Source organism: Grampus griseus (genome assembly GCF_964374135.1).
Source record: "Grampus griseus genome assembly, chromosome: 16".
NCBI lineage: Eukaryota > Metazoa > Chordata > Mammalia > Artiodactyla > Delphinidae > Grampus > Grampus griseus.
Window position 1 is genome coordinate 81,561,595 of NC_139010.1, and position 21,004 is coordinate 81,582,598.

Genomic DNA, 21,004 nt, shown 5'->3' on the forward strand with positions numbered 1-21,004 from the left:
AGTAATTCTTGAGTACCTGACTGCACCACAAGGCAGGATTTGTCTTCGAGTCGGTGTAAGAACCTTTCCAGCAAGGCTTCCTAAGTCCAGCCCAAGTCCCAGATCCCACTGGGTTTCCTGCCCTACCAGAGGGCAGCCAGCCCATCTGACCCCCTTTCTCAGGCTCTGGCTCTGTCATGTGTGCGCTCAGAGAGAGGGTGGCGTCGTTACTACACGGTTGGGCAGCTTTGATGCAGAGCACAGAGCAAATGCTCCATTGCAGGGGCTGGAAGAGTGGGGCCTGACTCACTCTCAGAAATGTCTTCAGAAAGTGTCCAGCCTTTGCTCAGATTAGTGGAGATCAGCTGAGAACTGCAGGAGGACCCAGGATGCAGCTTGGCTCAGGGAGAGATGGGGAGGCCTAGAGAGAGTGGAGGTGCCCATAAGGAGTCTCCATTCTGTAAGAAGAGGTTGCAGCAGCGCCGGGACTGGCTGGGTCTCCTCTCGGCTGGACCACACCCCTTGGAGTCGCCATCCAGACTTATGACACACATCTTTCCTGGGGAATCCAGCCCATCATCATCAAGGGACTGGAAAGAGATTCTCACTCACGTCATTCTTGCAGTGAAGCACTCACTGGCCAGGGCATAAGGCTAGTTCTGGGCCACATGGGTCCCCTCCAGTGCTGAGGGCCCTGAAACAGTGTTCTGGAATCTTCCACAGCATTGGCTCTTCATCCATTTCCTGTGCAGGGCACTGGAAATTTAGAGGGTGATTGAATATGACTCTTTTCCCAACAGCTGCCTGGAAAGCCAGATGAATTTTAGAATGACTGCAATAAGAGCATCCCATAAAACATCTTCACTGGTGAGGGACTTAGCTAGTTAGCGGGTTAAACCGCGGTTGCACACCAACATCCCGGTGAGTCATCACTGGCCTGAATTATTTGTAAAGGGTGTTTGTCCAGGCTGCCATCTTGGTTTTCATCCGCTGCCTCCCTAATCCTGTTAGATCAACGTTGTCATTCTACCCAACTGGTCACTCGTCAACCTCACAGTTCTCCGTAGGAAAGCAATCGCTGATACGTGCTCTGCAGCCACTTCAGTCTTGGAACTAACGAAGGAATTTCATCAGAAAAAAAAAGTTTTCTGTTCATGACACTTGCAGAAATGGGACTTCCTGGAAGCGAAAGATTCAGAAAGAAAAGGTGATCATCTCAAGAGAATGTAGCTGAGATCATCTGATAAAAAGAGGAGGTGGGAAGAGTGTGCTCTGTGTTGGAAGTAAACGAACAAGGCCAAGGATGCTGTAAGATGGACTAAGGATTTCAAATCAGAAAGTAAAGCGGAGCGTTGCTAGGGTGCTTTTTCATTTGGGGCTGCCTACTGCTTGTCTAAGAATGGAGCCAGGGTAGGGCATTCAATCACACAGGCTAAAGCGATTCTTCCACCGAGATCATCTAAATCTCGATCATATTGAATCTGTTTTCTCTCTGGCACGGAAATATTTTCCAAGGTATTCACACGGGAAATATGAGCAACCCACACTCTGTAGAGCCCTAGCCAATTAAAAGTAGATGAAAATCTCCTTAATGCAGAATCCTTTAAAACATTCCGGGGTGAGGGGGGTGGAGAGGGGAATGTATATTTATAGAAAATCTGATAGAGAACACAACTGTGTAACCTCTGGGTGAGTTGGATAAAATATTTATTCAAGACATATTTCTTTTAAAAACAATTACTTTTGATAGTTTAAAGCATCTCGTCTGTCATTTAGGATAAAAATAGATTAAGCAGTGAATTAGAAGCCCTAAGATTCTGGGCAGCAAAGAGAGTGGTGTATTAGCTTGCAGAAAACTAAAGAAAAATCAATCGAGTGAATGAGAACTACAACTAAAGGTAATGATTTCTTTGAAATGGAAATGTACTAAGGGAGGAATTGGTCACTGGAGCTTAAAAGAAACATTCCAAGTGGAGAAGCTCCCTCTTCCTAGAAATATGAGCTTCGGCTCTGGCAAAGGGCATGCGCTAGCTGGAGCAACAGATGAAGATATTCAAAGGATGCAAAGCTTCAGCAGGATGAAGGAGACAGGTAGGGTTTCTTGGGAAGCGAAGTGTGTGGTTCTAGGAAGAGCATCTCAGCCACTTTCTCTCTTCCCTGGCTGCTGGTCCTAACTCTGAAATCTTTTTCTACTCTGGGCTTATTTTTAATACTTTCAAAGTATTAAAATGCAATTTCAGAATAGCTTTTTCTCATCAAAAATAGCAGATGGTTTATTTAAGTAGCAGCTATGTAAAGAGCATTTTAAGTCTATTGGGTGATTCAGTAATAAGTAAGGTCCTTGATAGTGTGGTTCTACTAAGAAAAGGCAAAGACTGGCAGGCAGGTGAGGGTTCAGTGCCAAGGGTATGCCAGTTATGGGACCCGGCTCCCTGTGTTCTCAGTGAGAGCCTGGAGTTAGGGACTAGCTTACCATCCTTTAAAACCCATTCTAGGAGGAGGGGGTGCGGGGCAGCTGCAAGTGCTGGCACATGGTCATTGTTATGGGCTCAATGTTTGCATTCCTCCAAAATTCATATGTTAAAACCCTAACCACCATGTGATGATATTTGGAAGTGAGGTTTTGAGAAGGTAATTATGTTTATATTGGGTCATGATTAGGGTGGGGGGCCCCCATGATGGGATTAGTGCCCTTATAAGAAGAGGAAGAGAAAGATCTCTCCTAAGGCCATGTGAGCACACAGTAAGAAGGTGCCTGTCTATGAGTCAGGAGGTGAACGCTTACCAAGAACTGAATCTGCCTACACCTTGATCTTGGACTTCCCAGCCTCCAGAACTGTGAGAAGGAAATACCTGTTGTATGGGATTTTGTTATAGCACCTCCAGCTAATTCATCGAGAGCAAGAACTCCAGAAAAAGACCAAGCTGGGGCGAGTACACCGCACTGTGTGCCCTTGGGCAGGTAACTTACCTGTCTGATCCCCAACTTCCTTATCTGCCAACCAGGTGTAATAAAGATACCCACCTGACAAGGCGAAGGACTTTAACAAGACAATGCAGGTGGCATCTCGCTGGAGGTAGAATAAGCTTGCAGTCACTGCCCTAACAGTGCTACCACTTTGTGGGGACGGTTCCAGTGGAGAAGTGAGCGATTCATGTCTGGGGACCCAGTATGTGGGGTGGTGTGACACTTTCCTGATTCTAAGTGAATAACCTTCATTTCTGTTTGAGAAACATTGTTGAGCAGGTCCTGGGCTCCATACGGTCCAGAGGTTTTGTTAATGCTCAGGGCCTGCCCTCAAGGGGCTTATAGTCCCTGAGGAGGAATGACAAAGGAGCATTCCACTTTCAGTACATTACCCAAAGTTTTTTTAGTAGGGGAATCCTGGGTCTTGTAGGTGGCACCCAGGAAAGCTTTCTGGAGGAGATAGTTCCTCCATATTTTCCATGTTCTTTTCAAGTAAACCACTGTAATTTATTTTTCCCAAGGAAAACAAGGGAAATTCAGGCCTACCACATGTATCAGTAAATTAATCCACATGTGTCAAAAGTTTATCAGCATTTTAATAAACGTTACCTGATTGGGAAACCCACTTTTAAACCATTACCGTAAAAAATTCTCCCTTTCGAAACGATGGCAGATTTTACATCCTGACGGTATCTGCAAACATAACACGAACTCCTTGCAAGCCTTCATTTAGATTTGAAATAGATCCTTGTCTTTCTGACCACTGACACATAGAGCTTATTAAATGGGATGATTTGGGAAAGTAGCAAAATCAGGCCTGTGGTTTCTACGCAAACGCTCCTCTCAACCTCGCCCTGTGGTTTCCTTTCTGAGCTCCACGGCTGCTCCGACAGATGGATGTCAGCGGCCAGCAGCAGGCGAGGCAGGACTGGCCGGCTGACTGCTCCGACCAGGGGCAGTGGCCAGCATGATTGATGAGCCAGTAGCTGACCAGTTCGGTCAACTGATGCCCGAGCCAAAGGCCATGAGCCTCTAGAAAATATCTGTATTTTTCCAGTGCTTTCAGATTAAGCGAGTGTATTTCCAGCTTGTTTCATCATGAACAGTTGTGTTGCGGCATATTACTCTTTGACCACAGGATTCAGGTTTGAGTTTCTCTTTCCCTTGTTGCTTTCTTTTCCCTCACAGATGTGGGAAGAGGCCATCGCCCTGGGCAAGGAACTGGCTGAACAGTATGAAAACGAGATATTCGATTATGAACAACTTAGCGAATTGCTGGTAGGTCTTTCTTTCTCTTTAAATGAACAGGCAATCTCAGCTTGTTCTTCTGGAATTTTTCTTTTCCTTTGAACGTTGGGATTCTCCTTCATTTTGTCCAGGAGGACACTTGATTTATTTGCTGGTTGATTCTGGCCCACGAGTATTCACTTTTTATTCCCCAGTGAGCTTTTTCTGGCCCACGAGTATCCACTTTTTATTCCCCAGTGAGCTTTTGTAACCAAACTCTAAGACGCCTCTGAACGATTTATATGTGAACAACTACTGAGTCTAGGTGTACGTTGGTCTTGATGGCCCAAAGGTCTCCAGGAGTCTCCACTCGTTTAAAACTGTGAGCCTGTCCACAAGAGGGGGACGGATGGAGGCTAGCTCAGACCTTTCTCCTGCCACAGAAGCTATCGGTTTCTAACTACTGCTTTCTCTGCTGTATCGTTTTTGTATTCAGCAGATCGACTTATGATGTTGTGATGTGTATCATGAATGTGGAACAGAATTCTGCCCTTTTAAATTCTCTTGAAATGTATCCCATTATCTGACTGATACCTTTTTTAAAAAAATCCTAAAGATCAGACATTTAATCAGAAGAAAAACCATCTCTCTGGTGCCTCTTTGGTTATGAAAACACCTATACATCACAACTGGTTGCTGAATTTGGCTTTTTGGTCAAATTCCCCTGCTGAATGTTGGAGGGTGAGTGAGGAGTACTGTCAAAGCTTCGTGGTGAGATTAAATTCAATGCCTGCGTCAGCACCACTCCCCCACCTTCTCCCCCTCTCACCCACTAGAACTGCCAAAGCTGGAAGAATCCAGATGCATGGATGTTCAACTACTCCATTCAAACCTGAAATGCATTTCCTTTCTTCCTTTCAGAAAAAACAGGCTCAATTTTATGAAAACATCGTCAAGGTGATAAGACCCAAGCCTGACTATTTTGCTGTCGGTTACTACGGACAAGGATTCCCCACGTTCCTTCGGGTAACTTTGGATTCTGTTTTGATTGGGTCAGGATTGCTCCCTGGGCAGCGAGCCTCTTCCCTTTCCGAGGAAGAATTTGGACTTCGCATCTGAAGTCCGACTCTTTGTATTATTTTAACAGCTCTGTGCTTGACTTACGGTGCCAGAGAGGGGCTGATCATATTTTTTGATTGCATATAAACTTTCCATCTCATTTTTCCCAAATAGAACTCCTGTTCAGACATTTATCTGTATTTTTAAAATTATGGTTGGAGACTTCCCTGGTGGTCCAGTGGTGAGGACTCCGCACTTTCACTGCTAGGGGCCCAGGTTCAATCGCTAGTCAGGGAACTAGGATCCCACACGCCGCGTGGCACGGCCAAAAAAAAAAAAAAAATTCTGTAAGATCTATATGCATAACATAAAATTTACCCTCTTTCGGTGTATCGTTCAATGGCATTAAGTTTATTTAGTTCGTTGTGCAACTATTCCCACCATCCATCTCCTGATCTTTTTCATCTTCCCGAACTAGAACTTCTATCCCATTAAACAATAATTCCCCCTTCTCCCCTCCCCGCCAGACCCTGGCAAACACGCTTTTACTTTCTGCCTCAGAATTTGCCTGTTCCAGGGACCTCATTTAAGTGGAAGAATATAAACTTGTCCTCTTGTGTCTGGCTCACTTCCCTGAGCATCATGTCTGCAAGGCTTACCCATGTGGTAGCATGTATCAGAACTTCATTCCTTTTTATGGAAGAGTCATATTCCATCGTACTGATGTACCACATTTTGTGTATCCATCCGTCCTTTGATAGACTTTGGGCTCTTTTTTCCTATTATGAATAACACTGCGATGAACATGAGTATTTTTAATTATATGAGAAACTGGAAATGGATTCCCAGTGCTGGAAACTCAGAATCATACTCCATTTCTGAGACAGGCATGTGCTCTTTGACACATGATGGAAGAAATACTGTGATCACCATCCAAGTCACCCAATAATCAGGAGGCCAGAAACTGTGTAAATAAATGCTGCCCAGCCTGCTAGTAGGATTGTTAAAGTTTCTCAAAAACGCATTCTTGGATGCCATTGACCATGATTTCCTGTCATTTCTTATGACCTTTTTTTTTTTAATGTCACCTGGTTTTCTCTTATCCTGGGAGACCATGCGTGATCCTTCTGGTTTTAGAGAAGCAGGAGCTCTCTGCCTAGGGCGCACCTGTCTGGGGCAGTTAGATCCAGTTGGGAGATTTCTGTAGCCCCAGAGGTGTGTTCCTTTGGCCCTGGTGTTTCTGATCCCACAGGAGGCCCTGATAGTATAAGACGTCCCTTCCCTCTGGCACCAGCAGGGAGGACTTACTTGGTGAGGACCTGTCATTCTGTATAGGAACTTCAGCAAGTGGCCCTCGCAGGGCTGACCAGCTCCAGAAGGTGTGACCTGTTAGTTGATATGCTCACGCAGGGTCCTGGCTGGGTGCCTGGGGCATCTGGCCTGTCCCTGTCACTGCTGGTCAGTCTCTCCTTAACACCGACACCTTCATCGTGCAGCTGTGGCATCTAAGATAGAGGTTAGGGAGGATTTTGAAATTAACTTTAAGTAAAAAGCCAATCCAAAGGGGATAATGAGCCTGGAGTTGAAGTCACCTACTGTTGCTCAAGGCTTTAATTAATGTATGTGAATCTGTACATATGCCTCCGTGTGTGTGTGTGTGTGTGTGTGTGTGTGTGTGTGTGTGTGTGTGTCTCTAAGAAAGACTGAGAGGGAGGGACAGGCCCTAAATCACAGCTGACCTGTGCTGTGCTGGGAGTAGAGTGTGTGTGGCCCTCCTTGGACGGTGCCGTAATTTAAGGCCTCTACGGCTCTGTCCTGGTGTCCTGAGCTGGCAGCAGGGCGGGGTGAGCATTTTGCAGCCCCCAAGCCAACTGATGCCAGGGTTGTCCTGGGAGGTCACATGAGATCCATGCTCCAGGGACTGTGCTGGGTCACCTGCCCGTCACAAGGACAAAATGCAGAGTACGAATAACGAGTTTAACGGGCTTGATTAATATGGAACTGACTTGACCCCCACCCCCGAATAATTCTGTGGGCCTATAGCAATACATTCATTACGCTTCACAGATTACCTGTCGGGGCTCCATCTGACAATGACATTAGCAGTTACAAAAAAGTGGGTGGGATGTTTGTGTACTTCATTCAGTGCCAGGAGCACAGCCTCTGAGAACTGACTCGCTGCCCCCTCTGCTTTGTTTTGCTTTAAACATTGATCGCATGGGCTTTTTTGCATTTGTATGAATATTTATGATTCTTACAAGGAGTAAATATCTTTGACTATTTGTACGTTTCCCTCCTGTTTTCAGGCTTGAAAGGACCACTTCAAAATGCAAAGTAATTGACATTTCTAGAAAATGTGATTAGAGTGTTCATCTGTAACTCACTAGTGTTTTTCTGTTAAAGCCTTTATATACATTCTTAGTATTACGTCTTCCTTCTAGGGTAACGCATAATAAATGCATGCTGGTTTCCCAGTAGCCTGTTATACATTAAATCGCCCTGAATTTCTGAAATGTTTGGCTTTTTATAGCCCTGCAGGTGCCCGTGCTGTGTGTTTATATTTATCTTTCTAATTAAGACCACATAGTATTTTGGTTTCTGCTTCAGATTATTTTTTTAAAGAAAGAGTACATTTTTCTCCTGTAATGGGTACTTTAAGACATACCTAAGCACAAAGTGAAAAAACATTTTAAATTCTTCCTTCTTTAGTGATTTACAAGGACTCAGAATAACTTTGGACTAGGGAAGGGGATAAATGGAATGCCACAGGGGCTCTGTTTTTGTGAAAATTCATTAATTAGACAGATTTTAATTTGGCTTTGAGCTGAGGCTCTAGGACGCATCTGTTTGTGTATCTTCTCTTCCCCTTTCTCCCCCCCCCCACCCTTGCACTCTGGCATCCGTCCAGGGTCAGGGAAGATAACAGGGCTGCCCCTAACTCATGACCAGCTGGCCTGGACCCTCTTGCCCAGGGTCCCTGATGAAACAGCAACCAAGTCCAAGGAGGAGAAGCACGAGCCCCCAGCCTCCTGTTTCTCGGGTTCTGTGGGTTCTGCTCCTCGCAACAAGGAAAACCTTGTGGCAGTTTTCATTGATGTTGAGACAGCCCTAAGATGGGGCAAGAAGATGGGTGGGGGGAGGTGGAGGGCTTCAAGAACCAGCTGCAGCATCACACTACCCACTGACACCTTTCTGTGATTCAGTTGCCACTCAGAACACACTTGTTGAATATCTGAAGGTATGGAGACCAGTGCCGTCTTGGAATCAGAACGTTCCTGACACACATTTACAGAGTCACGAGACAGGTCTCAGTGAGACAGCCTGAGTAGAGAGGAATGCTTACCTACGTATCATCCTCCCTCGAGGTCGCCCAGCCCAGCCACCCAAAACAGCCCCCAGGTGCACTCTCCAGACTTCGTGGAGGTGACAGAAGTGGCATTTGAGAGGGACAGACTCCAGCCTTTAGGAGGAACACGCTGCATGCTCTGCCCTGTCATCCGTTGACAGCTCGTTGTGCACACGACAACTGCAAACGTTCCAGGGGGGGAGTCCAGCCACCACCTCCACCCTCTCAGCACCAGGGGAGGCCCAGAGCCTTGGGTGCCTCTGCTTTGGTCTGGACCCTCTCCCCTCTGGTTCTGCTCATCTCTTGGCTGTGACCCGTAGGAGCCAGCTTGGAAAGTCGTGCTCAGGCTCTGAGGCCCCACCTTAATCTCAGGCTCTCTTGAATTCTTTTTTTTTTTTTAATTTTAATTTAATTTAATTTTTTTTTTATACAGCAGGTTCTTATTAGTTATCCATTTTATACATATTAGTGTATATATGTCAATCCCAATCTCCCTATTCATCCCACCACCACCACCCCCGTCACTTCCCCCCTTGGTGTCCATATGTTTGTTCTCTACATCTGTGTCTCACTTTCTGCCCTGCATACCGGTTCATCTGTACCATTTTTCTAGGTTCCACATACGTGCATTAATATACGATATTTGTTTTTCTCTTTCTGACTTACTTCACTCTGTATGACAGTCTCTAGATCCATCCACGTCTCTAAAAATGACCCAATTTCGTTCCTCTTTATGGCTGAGTAATATTCCATTGTATATATGTACCACATCTTCTTTATCCATTTGTCTGTTGATGGGCATTTAGGTTGCTTCCATGACCTGCCTATTGTAAATAGTGCTACAATGAACATTGGGGTGCATGTGTCTTTTTGAATTATGGTTTTCTCTGGGTATATGCCCAGTAGTGGGATTGCTGGGTTGTATGGTAGTTCTATTTTTAGTTTTTTAAGGAACCTCCATACTGTTCTCCATAGTGGCTGTATCCATTTACATTCCCACCAACAGTGCAAGAGGATTCCCTTTTCTCCACACCCTCTCCAGCATTTGTTGTTTGTAGATTTTCTGATGATGCCCATTCTAACTGGTGTGAGGTGATACCTCATTTTAGTTTTGATTTGCATTTCTCTAATAATTAGTGATGCTGAGCAGCTTTTCATGTGCTTCTTGGCCATCTGTATGTCTTCTTTGGAGAAATGTCTATTTAGTTCTTCTGCCCATTTTTGGATTGGGTTGTTTGTTTTTCTAATACTGAGCTACATGAGCTGTTTATATATTTTGGAGATTAATCCTTTGTCTGTTGATTCATTTGCAAATATTTCCTCCCATTATGAGGGTTGTCTTTTTGTCTTGTTTATGGTTTCCTTTGCTGTGCAAAAGCATTGAAGTTTCTTTAGGTCTCATTTGTTTATTTTTGTTTTTATATCCATTACTCTAGGAGGTGGATCAAAAAAGGTCTTTTTTTTTTTCTTTTCTTTTTTTTGCAATACACGGGCCTCTCACTGTTGTGGCCTCTCCCATTGTGGAGCACAGGCTCCGGATGCACAGGCTCAGCGGCCATGGCTCACGGGCCCAGCCGCTCCGCGGCATGTGGGGTCTTCCCGGACCGGGGCACGAACCCATGTCCCCTGCATCGGCAGGCGGACTCTCAACCACTGCACCACCAGGGAAGCCCGATCAAAAAAGGTCTTGCTGTGATTTATGTCAGAGTGTTCTTCCTATGTTTTCCTCTAAGAGTTTTATAGTGTCTGGTCTTACATTTAGGTCTCTAATTCATTTTCAGTTTATTTTTGTGTATGCTCTTAGGGAGTGTTCTAATTTCATTCTTTTACATGTAGCTGTCCAGTTTTCCCAGCACCACTTATTGAAGAGACTGTCTTTTCTCCATTGTATATCCTTCCCTCCTTTGTCATAGATCAGTTGACCATAGGTGCGTGGGTTTATCTCTGGGCTTTCTATCTTGTTCCATTGATCTATATTTCTGTTTTTGTGCCAGTACCATACTGTCTTGATTACTGTAGCTTTGTAGTATAGTCTGAAGTCAGGGAGTCTGATTCCTCCAGCTCCGCTTTTTTCCCTCAAGACTGCCTTGACTATTCTGGGTCTTTTGTGTCTGCATACAAATTTTAAGATTTTTTTGTTCTAGTTCTGTAAAAAATGCCATTGGTCATTTGATAGGGGTTGCATTGTATCTGTAGATTGCTTTGGGTAGTATAGTCATTTTCACAATATTGATACTTCCAATCCAAGAACATGGTATATCTCTCCATCTGTTGGTATCATCTTTAATTTCTTTCATCAGTGTCTTATCATTTTCTGCATACAGGTCTTTAGTCTCCCTAGGTAGGTTTATTCCTAGGTATTTTATTCTTTTTGTTGCAATGGTAAATGGGAGTGTTTCCTTAATTTCTCTTTCAGATTTTTCATCATTAGTGTATAGGAATGCAAGAGATTTCTATGCATTAATTTTGTATCCTGCAACTTTACCAGATTCATTGATTAGCTCTAGTAGTTTTCTGGTGGCATCTTTAGGATTCTCTATGTATAGTATCATGTCGTCTGCAAACAGTGACAGTTTTACTTCTTCTTTTCCTATTTGGATTCCTTTTATTTCTTTTTCTTCTCTGATTGCTGTGGCTAGGACTTCCAAAACTATGTTGAATAATAATGGTGAGAGTGGACATCCTTGTCTTATTCCCGATCTTAGAGGAAATGCTTTCAGTTTTTCACCATTGAGAACGATGTTTGCTGTGGGTTTGTCGTATATGGCCTTTATTATGTTGAGGTAGGTTCTCTCTGTGCCCACTTTCTGGAGAGTTTTTATCATAAATGGGTGTTGAATTTTGTTGAAAGCTTTTTCTGCATCTATTGACATGATCATATGGTTTTTATTCTTCAGTTTGTTAACATGGTGTATCACAATGATTGATTTGCGTATATTGAAGAAACGTTGCATCCCTGGGATAAATCCCATTTGATCATGGTGTATGATCCTTTTACTGTATTGTTGGATTCTGTTTGCTAGCGTTTTGTTGAGGATTTTTGCATCTATATTCATCAGTGATATTGGTCTGTAAGTTTCTGTTTTTGTGGTATCTTTGTCTGGTTTTGGTATCAGGGTGATGGTGGCTTCATAGAATGAGTTTGGGAGTTTTCTCTGCAATATTTTGGAAGAGTTTGAGAAGGATGGGTGTTAGTTCTTCTCTAAATGTTTGATAGAATTTACCTGTAAAGCCATCTGGTCCTGGACTTTTGTTTGTTGGAAGGTTTTTAATCACAGTTTCAATTTCATGACTTGTGATTGGTCTGTTCATATTTTCTATTTCTTCCTGGTTCAGTCTTGGAAGGTAATACCTTTCTAAGAATTTGTCCATTTCTTCCAGGTTGTCCATTTTATTGGCATAGAGTTGCTTGTAGTAGTCTCTTAGGATGCTTTGTATTTCTGTGGTGTCTGTTGTAACTTCTCCATTTCCATTTCTAATTTTATTGATTTGAGTCCTCTCCCTCTTTTTCTTGAGTCTGACTAATCGTTTATCAATTTTGTTTATCTTCTCAAAGAACCAGCTTTTAGTTTTATTGATCTTTGCTGCTGTTTTCTTTGTTTCTATTTCATTTATTTCTGTGCTGATCTTGATGATTTCTTTCCTTCTGCCCTGCATACCGGTTCATCTGTACCATTTTTCTAGGTTCCACATACGTGCATTAATATACGATATTTGTTTTGCTAACTTTGGGTTTTGTTTGTCCTTCTTTCTCTAGTTCCTTTAGGTGTAAGGTTAGATTGTTTATTTAAGATTTTTCTTGTTTCTTGAGGTAGGCTTGTATAGCTATAAACTTCCCTATTAGTAATGCTTTTGCTCCATCCCATAGGTTTTGGATCGTCGTGTTTTCATTGTCATTTGTCTCTAGGTATTTTTTGATTTCCTCTTTGATTTTTTCAGTGATCTCTTGATTATTTAGTAACGTATTGTTTAGCCTCCATGTGTTTGTGTTTTTTACGTTTTTTTCCCTGTAATTGATTTCTAATCTCATAGCGTTGTGGTCAGAAAAGATGCTTGATGTGATTTCAATTTTCTTAAATTTACTGAGGCTTGATTTGTGACCCAAGATGTGATCTATCCTGGAGAATGTTCCATGCGCACTTGAGAAGAAAGTGTAGTCTGCTGTTTTTGGATGGAATGTCCTATAAATATCAATTAAATCTATCTGGTCTGTTGTATCATTTAAAGTTTGTGTTTGCTTATTAATTTTCTGTTTGGATGATCTGTCCATTGGTGTAAGTGAGGTGTTACTGTCGATTATTGTGTTACTGTGTTACTGTCGATTTCCTATTATGTTACTGTCAATTTCCTCTTGTTAGAGCTGTTAGCAGTTGCCTTATGCATTGAGGTGCTGCTATGTTGGGTGCATATATATTTATAATTGTTGTATCTTCTTCTTGGATTTATGCCTTGATCATTACATAGTGTCCTTCCTTGTCTCTTGTAACATTCTTTATTTTAAAGTCTATTTTATCTGATATGAGTATTAATACTCCAGCTTTCTTTTGATTTCCATTTGCATGGAATATCTTTTTCCATCCCCTCACTTTCAGCCTGTATATATCCCTAGGTCTGAAGTGGGTCTCTTGTAGACAGCGTATATATGGGTCTTGTTTTTGTATCCATTCAGCAAGCCTGTGTCTTTTGGTTGGAGCATTTAATCCATTGACGTTTAAGGTAATTATCAATATGTATGTTCCTGTTACCATTTTCTTAATTGTTTTGGGTTTGTTTTTGTAGGTTCTTTTCTTCTCTTGTGTTTCCCACTTAGAGAAGTTCCTTTAGCATTTGTTGTAGAGCTGGTTTAGTGGTGCTGAATTCTCTTAGCTTTTGCTTGTCTGTAAAGCTTTCGATTTCTTCATCGAATCTGAAGGAGATCGTTGCCAGGTAGAGTAATCTTGGTTGTAGTTTCTTCCCTTTCATCACTTTAAATATATCGTGCCACTCCCTTCTGACTTGTAGAGTTTCTGCTGAGAAATCAGCTGTTAACCTTTTGGGAGTTCCCTTGTATGTTATTTGTCGTTTTTCCCTTGCTGCTTTCAATAATTTTTCCTTGTCTTTAATTTTTGCCAATTTGATTACTGTGTGTCTCGGCATGTTTCTCCTTGGGTTTATCCTGTCTGGGACTCTCTGCACTTCCTGGACTTGGATGGCTATTTCCTTTCCCATGTTAGGGAAGTTTTCAACTATTATCTCTTCAGATATTTTCTCGGGTCCTTTCTCTCTCTCTTCTCCTTCTGGGACCCCTATGATGCGAATGTTGTTGTGTTTAATGTTGTCCCAGAGGTCTCTTAGGGTGTCTTTATTTTTTTTCATTCTTTTTTCTTTATTCTGTTCCGCAGCAGTGAATTCCACCATTCTGTCTTCCAGGTCACTTATCCGTTCTTCTGCCTCAGTTATTCTGCTATTGATTCCTTCTCATGTATTTTTCATTTCAGTTATTGTATTGTTCATCTCGTTTGTAATTCTTCTAGGTCTTTGTTAAACATTTCTTGCATCTTCTCAATCTTCGCCTCCATTCTTTTTCCGAGGTCCTGGATCATCTTCACTATCAGTATTCTGAATTCTTTTTCTGGAAGGTTGCCTATCTCCACTTCATTTAGTTGTTTTTCTGGGGTTTTATCTTACTCCTTCATCTGGTACATAGCCCTCTGCCTGTTCATCTTGTCTATCTTTCTGTGAATGTGGTTTTTGTTCCACAGGCTGCAGGATGGTAGTTCTTCTTGCTTCTGCTGTCTGCCCTCTGGTGGATGAGGCTATCTCTCCCTTGAATTCTTTCTGGTAGGATGGAAACTACTTAATTAGGGGGGAGATGATATGGACACCATTCTCCTCCACTTGCCTTGGTGCCTTTACCCTGTCTGACCATTTCATGCCCACTAGTGTGTGGGCTTCAATCACTCGCTTGGTTTCTCATGGTTTTGTAAATTGATTGCTACTGTTAAGACTGAAATGTACTTTCAATAACATCATCTTTAGTGCTTCTTAAACAGTATTAACTTACCTGGCTTCTGTTCCTGTGTTCTTGATTAGTAAGATCACCACAATTACAAGCTGTTCTTCAATTCAGTGACATTTTAAAAAAAACTGTCAAGCCCATCTTGAAGACCAATGCCTTTATGTGTGAACTTTTCCTGGCCCTTCCCCTGGGGTGTTATTTAATGAATGTCATTGTTTCCAGGGGAAAGTTTTCATTTACCGTGGGAAGGAGTATGAACGCCGGGAAGATTTTGAAGCTCGGCTATTAACTCAGTTTCCAAATGCTGAGAAAATGAAGACAACATCTCCACCAGGCGACGATATTAAAAACTCTGCTGGCCAATGTATCCTTTCAGACAGCCATGTCGGATATAAAACAATGGCGATGTCGTTTGTTTGGATGGTTGGGTGTACGTGGGACCTTGCTCCTGGCTAATGACCACGCTGCCTTATGATCCTTAACCCCCTTGACCTTCAGATATTCAGTGCTTCACAGTAAAGCCCAAACTCGATTTGCCCCCTAAGTTCCACAGGCCCGTGTCAGAGCAGATTGTAAGGTAACATTTTCCTTACCCAACATGAGGGTGGTGAGAGGCGTACACAGATCGCTTCTTCATAATTTCACGTCTCAGAGGGTGGATGTCAGCCTTTGATTAACTTTTCAGATGCTCTTTCTGTTTACTTCAAAAAGCAAGGGAAATTAGTCATGTTCAGCATCAAAGAAGGGGGAAGGAAGATGTGAACACGTGTGGCCGGGAGGGTGCAAGGCTGTTCCTTATGCCCGAGATTGGGAGACAGGGAAAGTCAGGGGGAGAAAGGGGTGCTCTGGGCTCCATTTGAGCCACCAGGTGAGAGACCCCCCCTGTAGACCTTTTCTCCAGGGCTCAGGCCCTGCCCCCCACCCCACAGATCTGTCTGTGTGCCTGTGGTGTGGCCAGAGCATTTGGATCCCAGAAGCCAGGAATAGGGATTCAGACATGTGCTCGTGATGGAGAACCAGGTGGGGGATGAGAAGAAGCCTTCACCTGTACAACAGGGTGATTACATAATATGGGATTTGGAGGTGGATTTTTTTTTTTTTTTTTTTGCAGTACGTGGGCCTCTCACTGTTGTGGCCTCTCCCGTTGCGGAGCACAGGCTCCGGACGCGCAGGCTCAGCGGCCATGGCTCACGGGCTCAGCCACTCCACGGCATGTGGGATCTTCCCGGTCCGGGGCACGAACCCGTGTCCCCTGCATCGGCAGGCGGACTCTCAACCACTGCGCCACCAGGGAAGCCCCTGGAGGTGGATTTTAAAACTCACAGGCCAACTGTCCAAATTTGAGTGAGATTTTCTGCATCTACATTGAATTGCCCCTGACTTAGCAGTGGTGTAGAAACACCTACACTAGATGTCTCTTAGATATGAAGAATTTTCTATTTGATCCATGTACTGGTGAAAAACAGTTAACCTCTTTGATGGCCTAATAATGCTCAGGATCTGCTTATTTTATATCCTGAAGTTTGGTGGATTGGGTTCTTCTGCAAAATTCACTACCATTTCTTTAACCTTTCATCAGCAAACGTGGGAAATAAACCAGGACTCGGTTTATTGACGGATGCTCGCTTTCATAAGGCTTAGACTTCAAGTTTTGCAACATTTTTTTCTCAGAGAGGCAGTAAACACTAGTGGACTGTAGTGTGTGCTCAGATATTTCCCTTTGATGTGGGGCGCCCACCTGCGTTTCAGCGCAGGGGGGTGAGTGAGCCTCCCAGCCTGCCTCTGGGATGTGCGTGAAACCCACCCCCTCCCCAGGGGAGGAAGGCACAGTCTCCATCTTATGTATGCCACCCTTGGTGGTTGCCAAATCTGCCTTTTGTAGATCTGAAATTAAAGTATACAAGACCTTTTAAAAAATAAGACATATTTTTAAATTTTTAATAACTTATTAGATTAAATTATTTAATTGTTGAACTATGAATTCAAGTTTTAAATAATAAACGCATAAATGGAGAATGAAGGCCTTTTCCCCCTCTCCTTTGCTTCACCTTTTCTGTTTTTGCTGGTTTCACTCTTACTCAGCATCTCTTCTCCCTTGAGCATTGTCAGGGACAGAGAAGAGGCAAAAATTCAAGGTAATTTTTCCACCTGCCAACGTCTCTCTTCTGAGGCTGGCGGGGAAAGAAAGCCCAGCTGTCGCTCCAGGTCAAGGCTGGAGATGTTTTAAGGGATGCACTGACCTATAGGGAGACCGGATCCTGTGTCTAAAAGCAAATCGGCTGCTTTTCTGGTTAAATGTCTAATGATTCCTCTATCTCTGTACAGTTTTTACAGAGTAAACGAGGTCCAGCGATTTGAATATTCTCGTCCGATCCGCAAGGGAGAGAAAAACCCAGACAACGAATTTGCGGTAAAAAAAAAAACCCACCCCCAAACTCATGCCACGACTAACAAAACTGCGCGTGGAAGAGCGTGTTCTTGAAGGCTCCCGCAGTGCAGGATTGAATGCCTTTGTGTGTTATGTGCAGAGATCCTAGCATATTACCCATTCAGATTTAGTGAAATGACGACCATTTCACAGATAGTATCACTAAGGTGCTTGTGATACTGTAAGAAGGTAACTAGTGCTTTGGAGTGTTTCTGTGCTCGGAGCACACTTGCTTCCCTCCTGCGTGTATCTGAGTCTTCCTCTGTGCCCTGGGTCCTGGAGCAGGTGCTGGTGTCTCAGCTATAAATAAGCTCTCGGAGGTGCCGAGTGCTTACACGGCTCTCTGCAGGGGACAAGCAGTCAGGAGGTGAGCTGGGCTCACTACCCAGCGCCCACACCTGAACTTCACTGTGGCACAATACGCCGGAACAGGGTCCCCGCGGGCACAGCTGAATAACAGGCCTCGTTGGATGTTGAGAAGCATCCCGGGCCTCTACCCACTAGGGGCCAGCTAGAGCCTCCCCGGCGGCGACAGCGAATCACGTGTTTCCACACATTGCTAAATATCTGTGCCTTGTTGAAGACACTGCATTAGAGTCATAGAAATGTTAGCACAGATTCTTGCAACCTTTTAAAAGATATACATACAACTGCTTTAATGGATTCCATTTTGCAAAGGCATGAAATAAAGCAGAGCGTTTTTATTTTTTAATTAATTAACTTTTTTGAAGTAGAAAAGAATAGCTTTGTTGCTTTACCAGGCAAAGGGGGCCACAGGGGGCTAATGCCCTCAAAACTGTATGTTGAAAGCATAGTTTTATTTATTTATTTATTTTTAATGTTAACGTTTCTCTCTCCTCCCGCCCTGAAAAACCACCTCTGGAAATCCCTAGATAGGCCCATATTTCAAGGTGGCGTTAGCCCCAAGGACCCCTGGCGGGGACCTTGTCTGCAGGTATCTGGGGGTGCAGGGGGTCAAAGTTGAATTAGCACCATGCTGCTGACCCAAAGGGAAGCTCAGAGCACTTTCAGCAAAGTTGCCTTCCACCCACCCTCCCTTTGAAGCCCTGTTTCCTGTCATCTTTTGATCCCCACGGCGATGCCTGTGAGTCTCCAGTCGCAGCCCCTGAAAGGCCCTTCCCTTCCCTTCCCGAGCCCAGTTTCCTGTGTGTCAACTAGGACCTTGGAGTTGGGAAATTCTAAGGCTGTCCCCAGTTTCATCACTGGCTCTTTCAAAACCAAAACCCTGTTTCTTGGTTAGTGGGGCATCCTGAACCTGTTTGGTGACTCGTTTCGCTGTGGCACCGTCTGCAGTGGTGAGAGAGGCAAGGCCCCACCTAGACACCCACACCGGGGCTGGGCTTCCTGAGCCGTCTCTGTTCTGGTCATCACAGCAATAACTCTGTCATTTCTGTAGCACCCTGGCTGCAGGATGTATGGGCGGTTCTTGAATCTCCCTCAGGCCTCTCACGTCTCGTGGCGACGTACGTTCTTATACGGTGTAGGAAGAGACACAAGGAGGTCGAGCAAATTGCCAACAGTTGCGCAGCCATTCGAGGCAGAGCTAAGAATAACCATGGCTCCCGAACTCCGGAGCTAAGCCTTAGAGGCTGGGCTCTTTCTAAATGGCCCAGAAATCCCCTAATGGCCCCGTTAGGTTCTCACACACAGATGAGGCTTTCAGAAGCCACGGGATTTAGTCCTTCACGTGCTTGACAAAGCCCCAGGCTTTCAGATAAGCGCAGGGGGTTTGGTGGTAATGGGAGGCCAGGCTGGGGCCTGCTGCAGGGAGCCTGGCTCCCAGGGCCTGGGTGCTGGGAAAGCTGCCCTGCCAGGCCAGCCCGGGAGCTCAGAGCAGCTTGGTGCCTCCAAACCTGGCCACGCGTGAAGTTCTGAAACCCAGAGCCGGCAAGGAGGAGGGAGCCAGAGACAGGGTCAACGTGGAACCCGCAGGCCCCGCCCCCCGGAGATGCTGGGGTTGGTAGGGAGCAGCGCAGCCTGCTGTTTCCAGGCCGGTGCCTGAGCCAGTAGCCCCCGGGGGCAGCAGGAGCCTTGACCTGTGTCCCTGGGGCCTCGGCCAGGTCCTTCCCCTCTCCCAGCCTGGAATCTGAGGTTTGGAGAAAATGCTTTCTACATGCCAGCCAGTTTTCTGGAAATGTTGACAGTCCATTACGCCATCTTTTTATATCTGGATCGCTATGGACAGACTCAGACCACTCAGTGATTCTCTGTTACTGGGAGGTGTACCAGGCAAAAGCTGCTACCAGCCGGACACCCCGCAGTAGGAGGTGGGAGGAAGGGGGTACGGTTCACCCCTGCAGCGGAGTTCCGTGCAGCCATTAAAGAGGGGTGGAGTTACGTTTCCTGGCTTTAAACAACTTCCCGCAATATGTACTATACCATTTTCGGGAGAATACATTTTCATTGAAAATACACATATACACACTTGTTAATGCTTAGCAGGAAGCCTTGAACCCCAGATAGTAAAAGGTTAGGCTGTCATCTTTAGGTACGGAGTGATTTTTCTGCCTTCTATTTCCATATCTTCATTTTCTGATGTAAGTATATATGTTACGCCAAAAAAAGAAAAAAACTTCATCATTAAAATACTGACTGATTTTATTAGAATGTTGAGAGGTCACTTTTATGAAGCGCAGTCTTCCTCAGTGGAGTTGCATCTTCAAGTTTCTTTTGAACACTAAGTAAGGCTAATGGAAAGCTCGTTGGAGCCTTTCCAAAAACCTGTTTGCTCAGAGGGAACCTCCCTCGTGTGGATGTATGTAATTCTCCCCTTCTACTGTATTTTCTTGGCCAAATGCCAGGGAAATGGGCACCATTGGCCGGGGAACAGGGGGCCACGGTGTCCTGTGTAACAGTCTGGCAGTTCAGCAGAGCGTGGCCTGGGAGGTGTTCCCTGGGCGGCTGGTGACCTTGCCTCCCAGACCCTTGCAAATCCCCGCGAGGGCAGAAGCTGTCATCTACCTGCAACGTCCTTCTCCTAACAAGTGTTCTGTGTGTGTTCCCTTTGCAGAATATGTGGATTGAAAGGACCATATACACAACTGCGTATAAATTGCCTGGCATTTTAAGGTGGTTTGAGGTCAAATCTGTTTTCATGGTAAGCACACCCCACAGGAGGAACTGCCCATCACCCCCTCTTCTACGGTCTGACACGGCCTCTTCCCCGGGCCTGTCATCTGGTCACCGTGGCCGGCAGGCATGCTTCAGACCCCACATCAGGCTTAACCCAGAATCACTCTCCCCGTCCACGAATACTGCGGTGGAAATGCCGTGTAATCACAACCTCCTCTAGCGTAGAAAGAAACCAGAGCTAAGATTTCATTTCTTTTTACAAAATATTTAAATCTAGTCTTCACTGTGCTGTTTTGACAGTTCTTTCTGTTACCGAAATGACAAGTTTGACAAATTCCAATTTACATACGCTTTTGAAGATCTTTCTTCCTGATGGTTTTATTGCCATTTACATGACAAACAACTTGATTAATAGTACTTGCTCCTTTTCAAGTAGAAATAGCTTGAGAATATACCCCTCACCCACCCTTTTTAAAGAAATAATGACCCGCATCTCATTAGCTAGACTTTGCCTCGGTGATGAGCTATCGGACAGTTCCAGTCACAGGAACCAGAGTTGGGCAGAAGGTTCTTACTGAGTGTATAGCAGCAGCAGCGTGACAGTTGCCAGTATAACGAGGTCTGATTGGAATATGTGTGCTTTGTCATGTGTCTCAATGCCTTTGGTTTTCACCTGGCAGGATCTTAACCAGAGGGGTGGTACCCACTGTTGAGTTTACCATGAGTCCCCTTGGAAACTCCTGCTTCTGCCCTAGGACGTGGCTGGCGCCTGTCTTCCCAGCCTTGTTTCCACTCCTGACCCTCGTCCGCGCCAGTTGAGCTCTGGCTGACCTCTCCCTGACCTCTAAGCTCAGTTGACCTCTCCCTGAGCATGCGTGTGGTCAGCTGCATCCCATCCCCATCTCC

At 44.6% G+C, this 21,004-nt stretch overlaps 1 protein-coding gene across 3 annotated transcripts in view; it reads left to right on the forward strand.

Moving 5' to 3' along the window:
* DOCK1 (dedicator of cytokinesis 1) overlaps positions 1-21,004 on the forward strand; it is a 526,850-nt gene that overhangs the window by 472,514 nt on the left and 33,332 nt on the right. For all 3 annotated transcript variants that reach the window (XM_082673365.1, XM_082673366.1, XM_082673367.1), the window contains exons 39-44: positions 4,136-4,225; positions 5,096-5,200; positions 14,800-14,941; positions 15,076-15,154; positions 16,903-16,987; positions 20,037-20,123. In XM_082673365.1, coding sequence (XP_082529491.1) covers positions 4,136-4,225; positions 5,096-5,200; positions 14,800-14,941; positions 15,076-15,154; positions 16,903-16,987; positions 20,037-20,123 — 588 coding nt within the window. The remainder of the gene's footprint in view (positions 1-4,135; positions 4,226-5,095; positions 5,201-14,799; positions 14,942-15,075; positions 15,155-16,902; positions 16,988-20,036; positions 20,124-21,004) is intronic.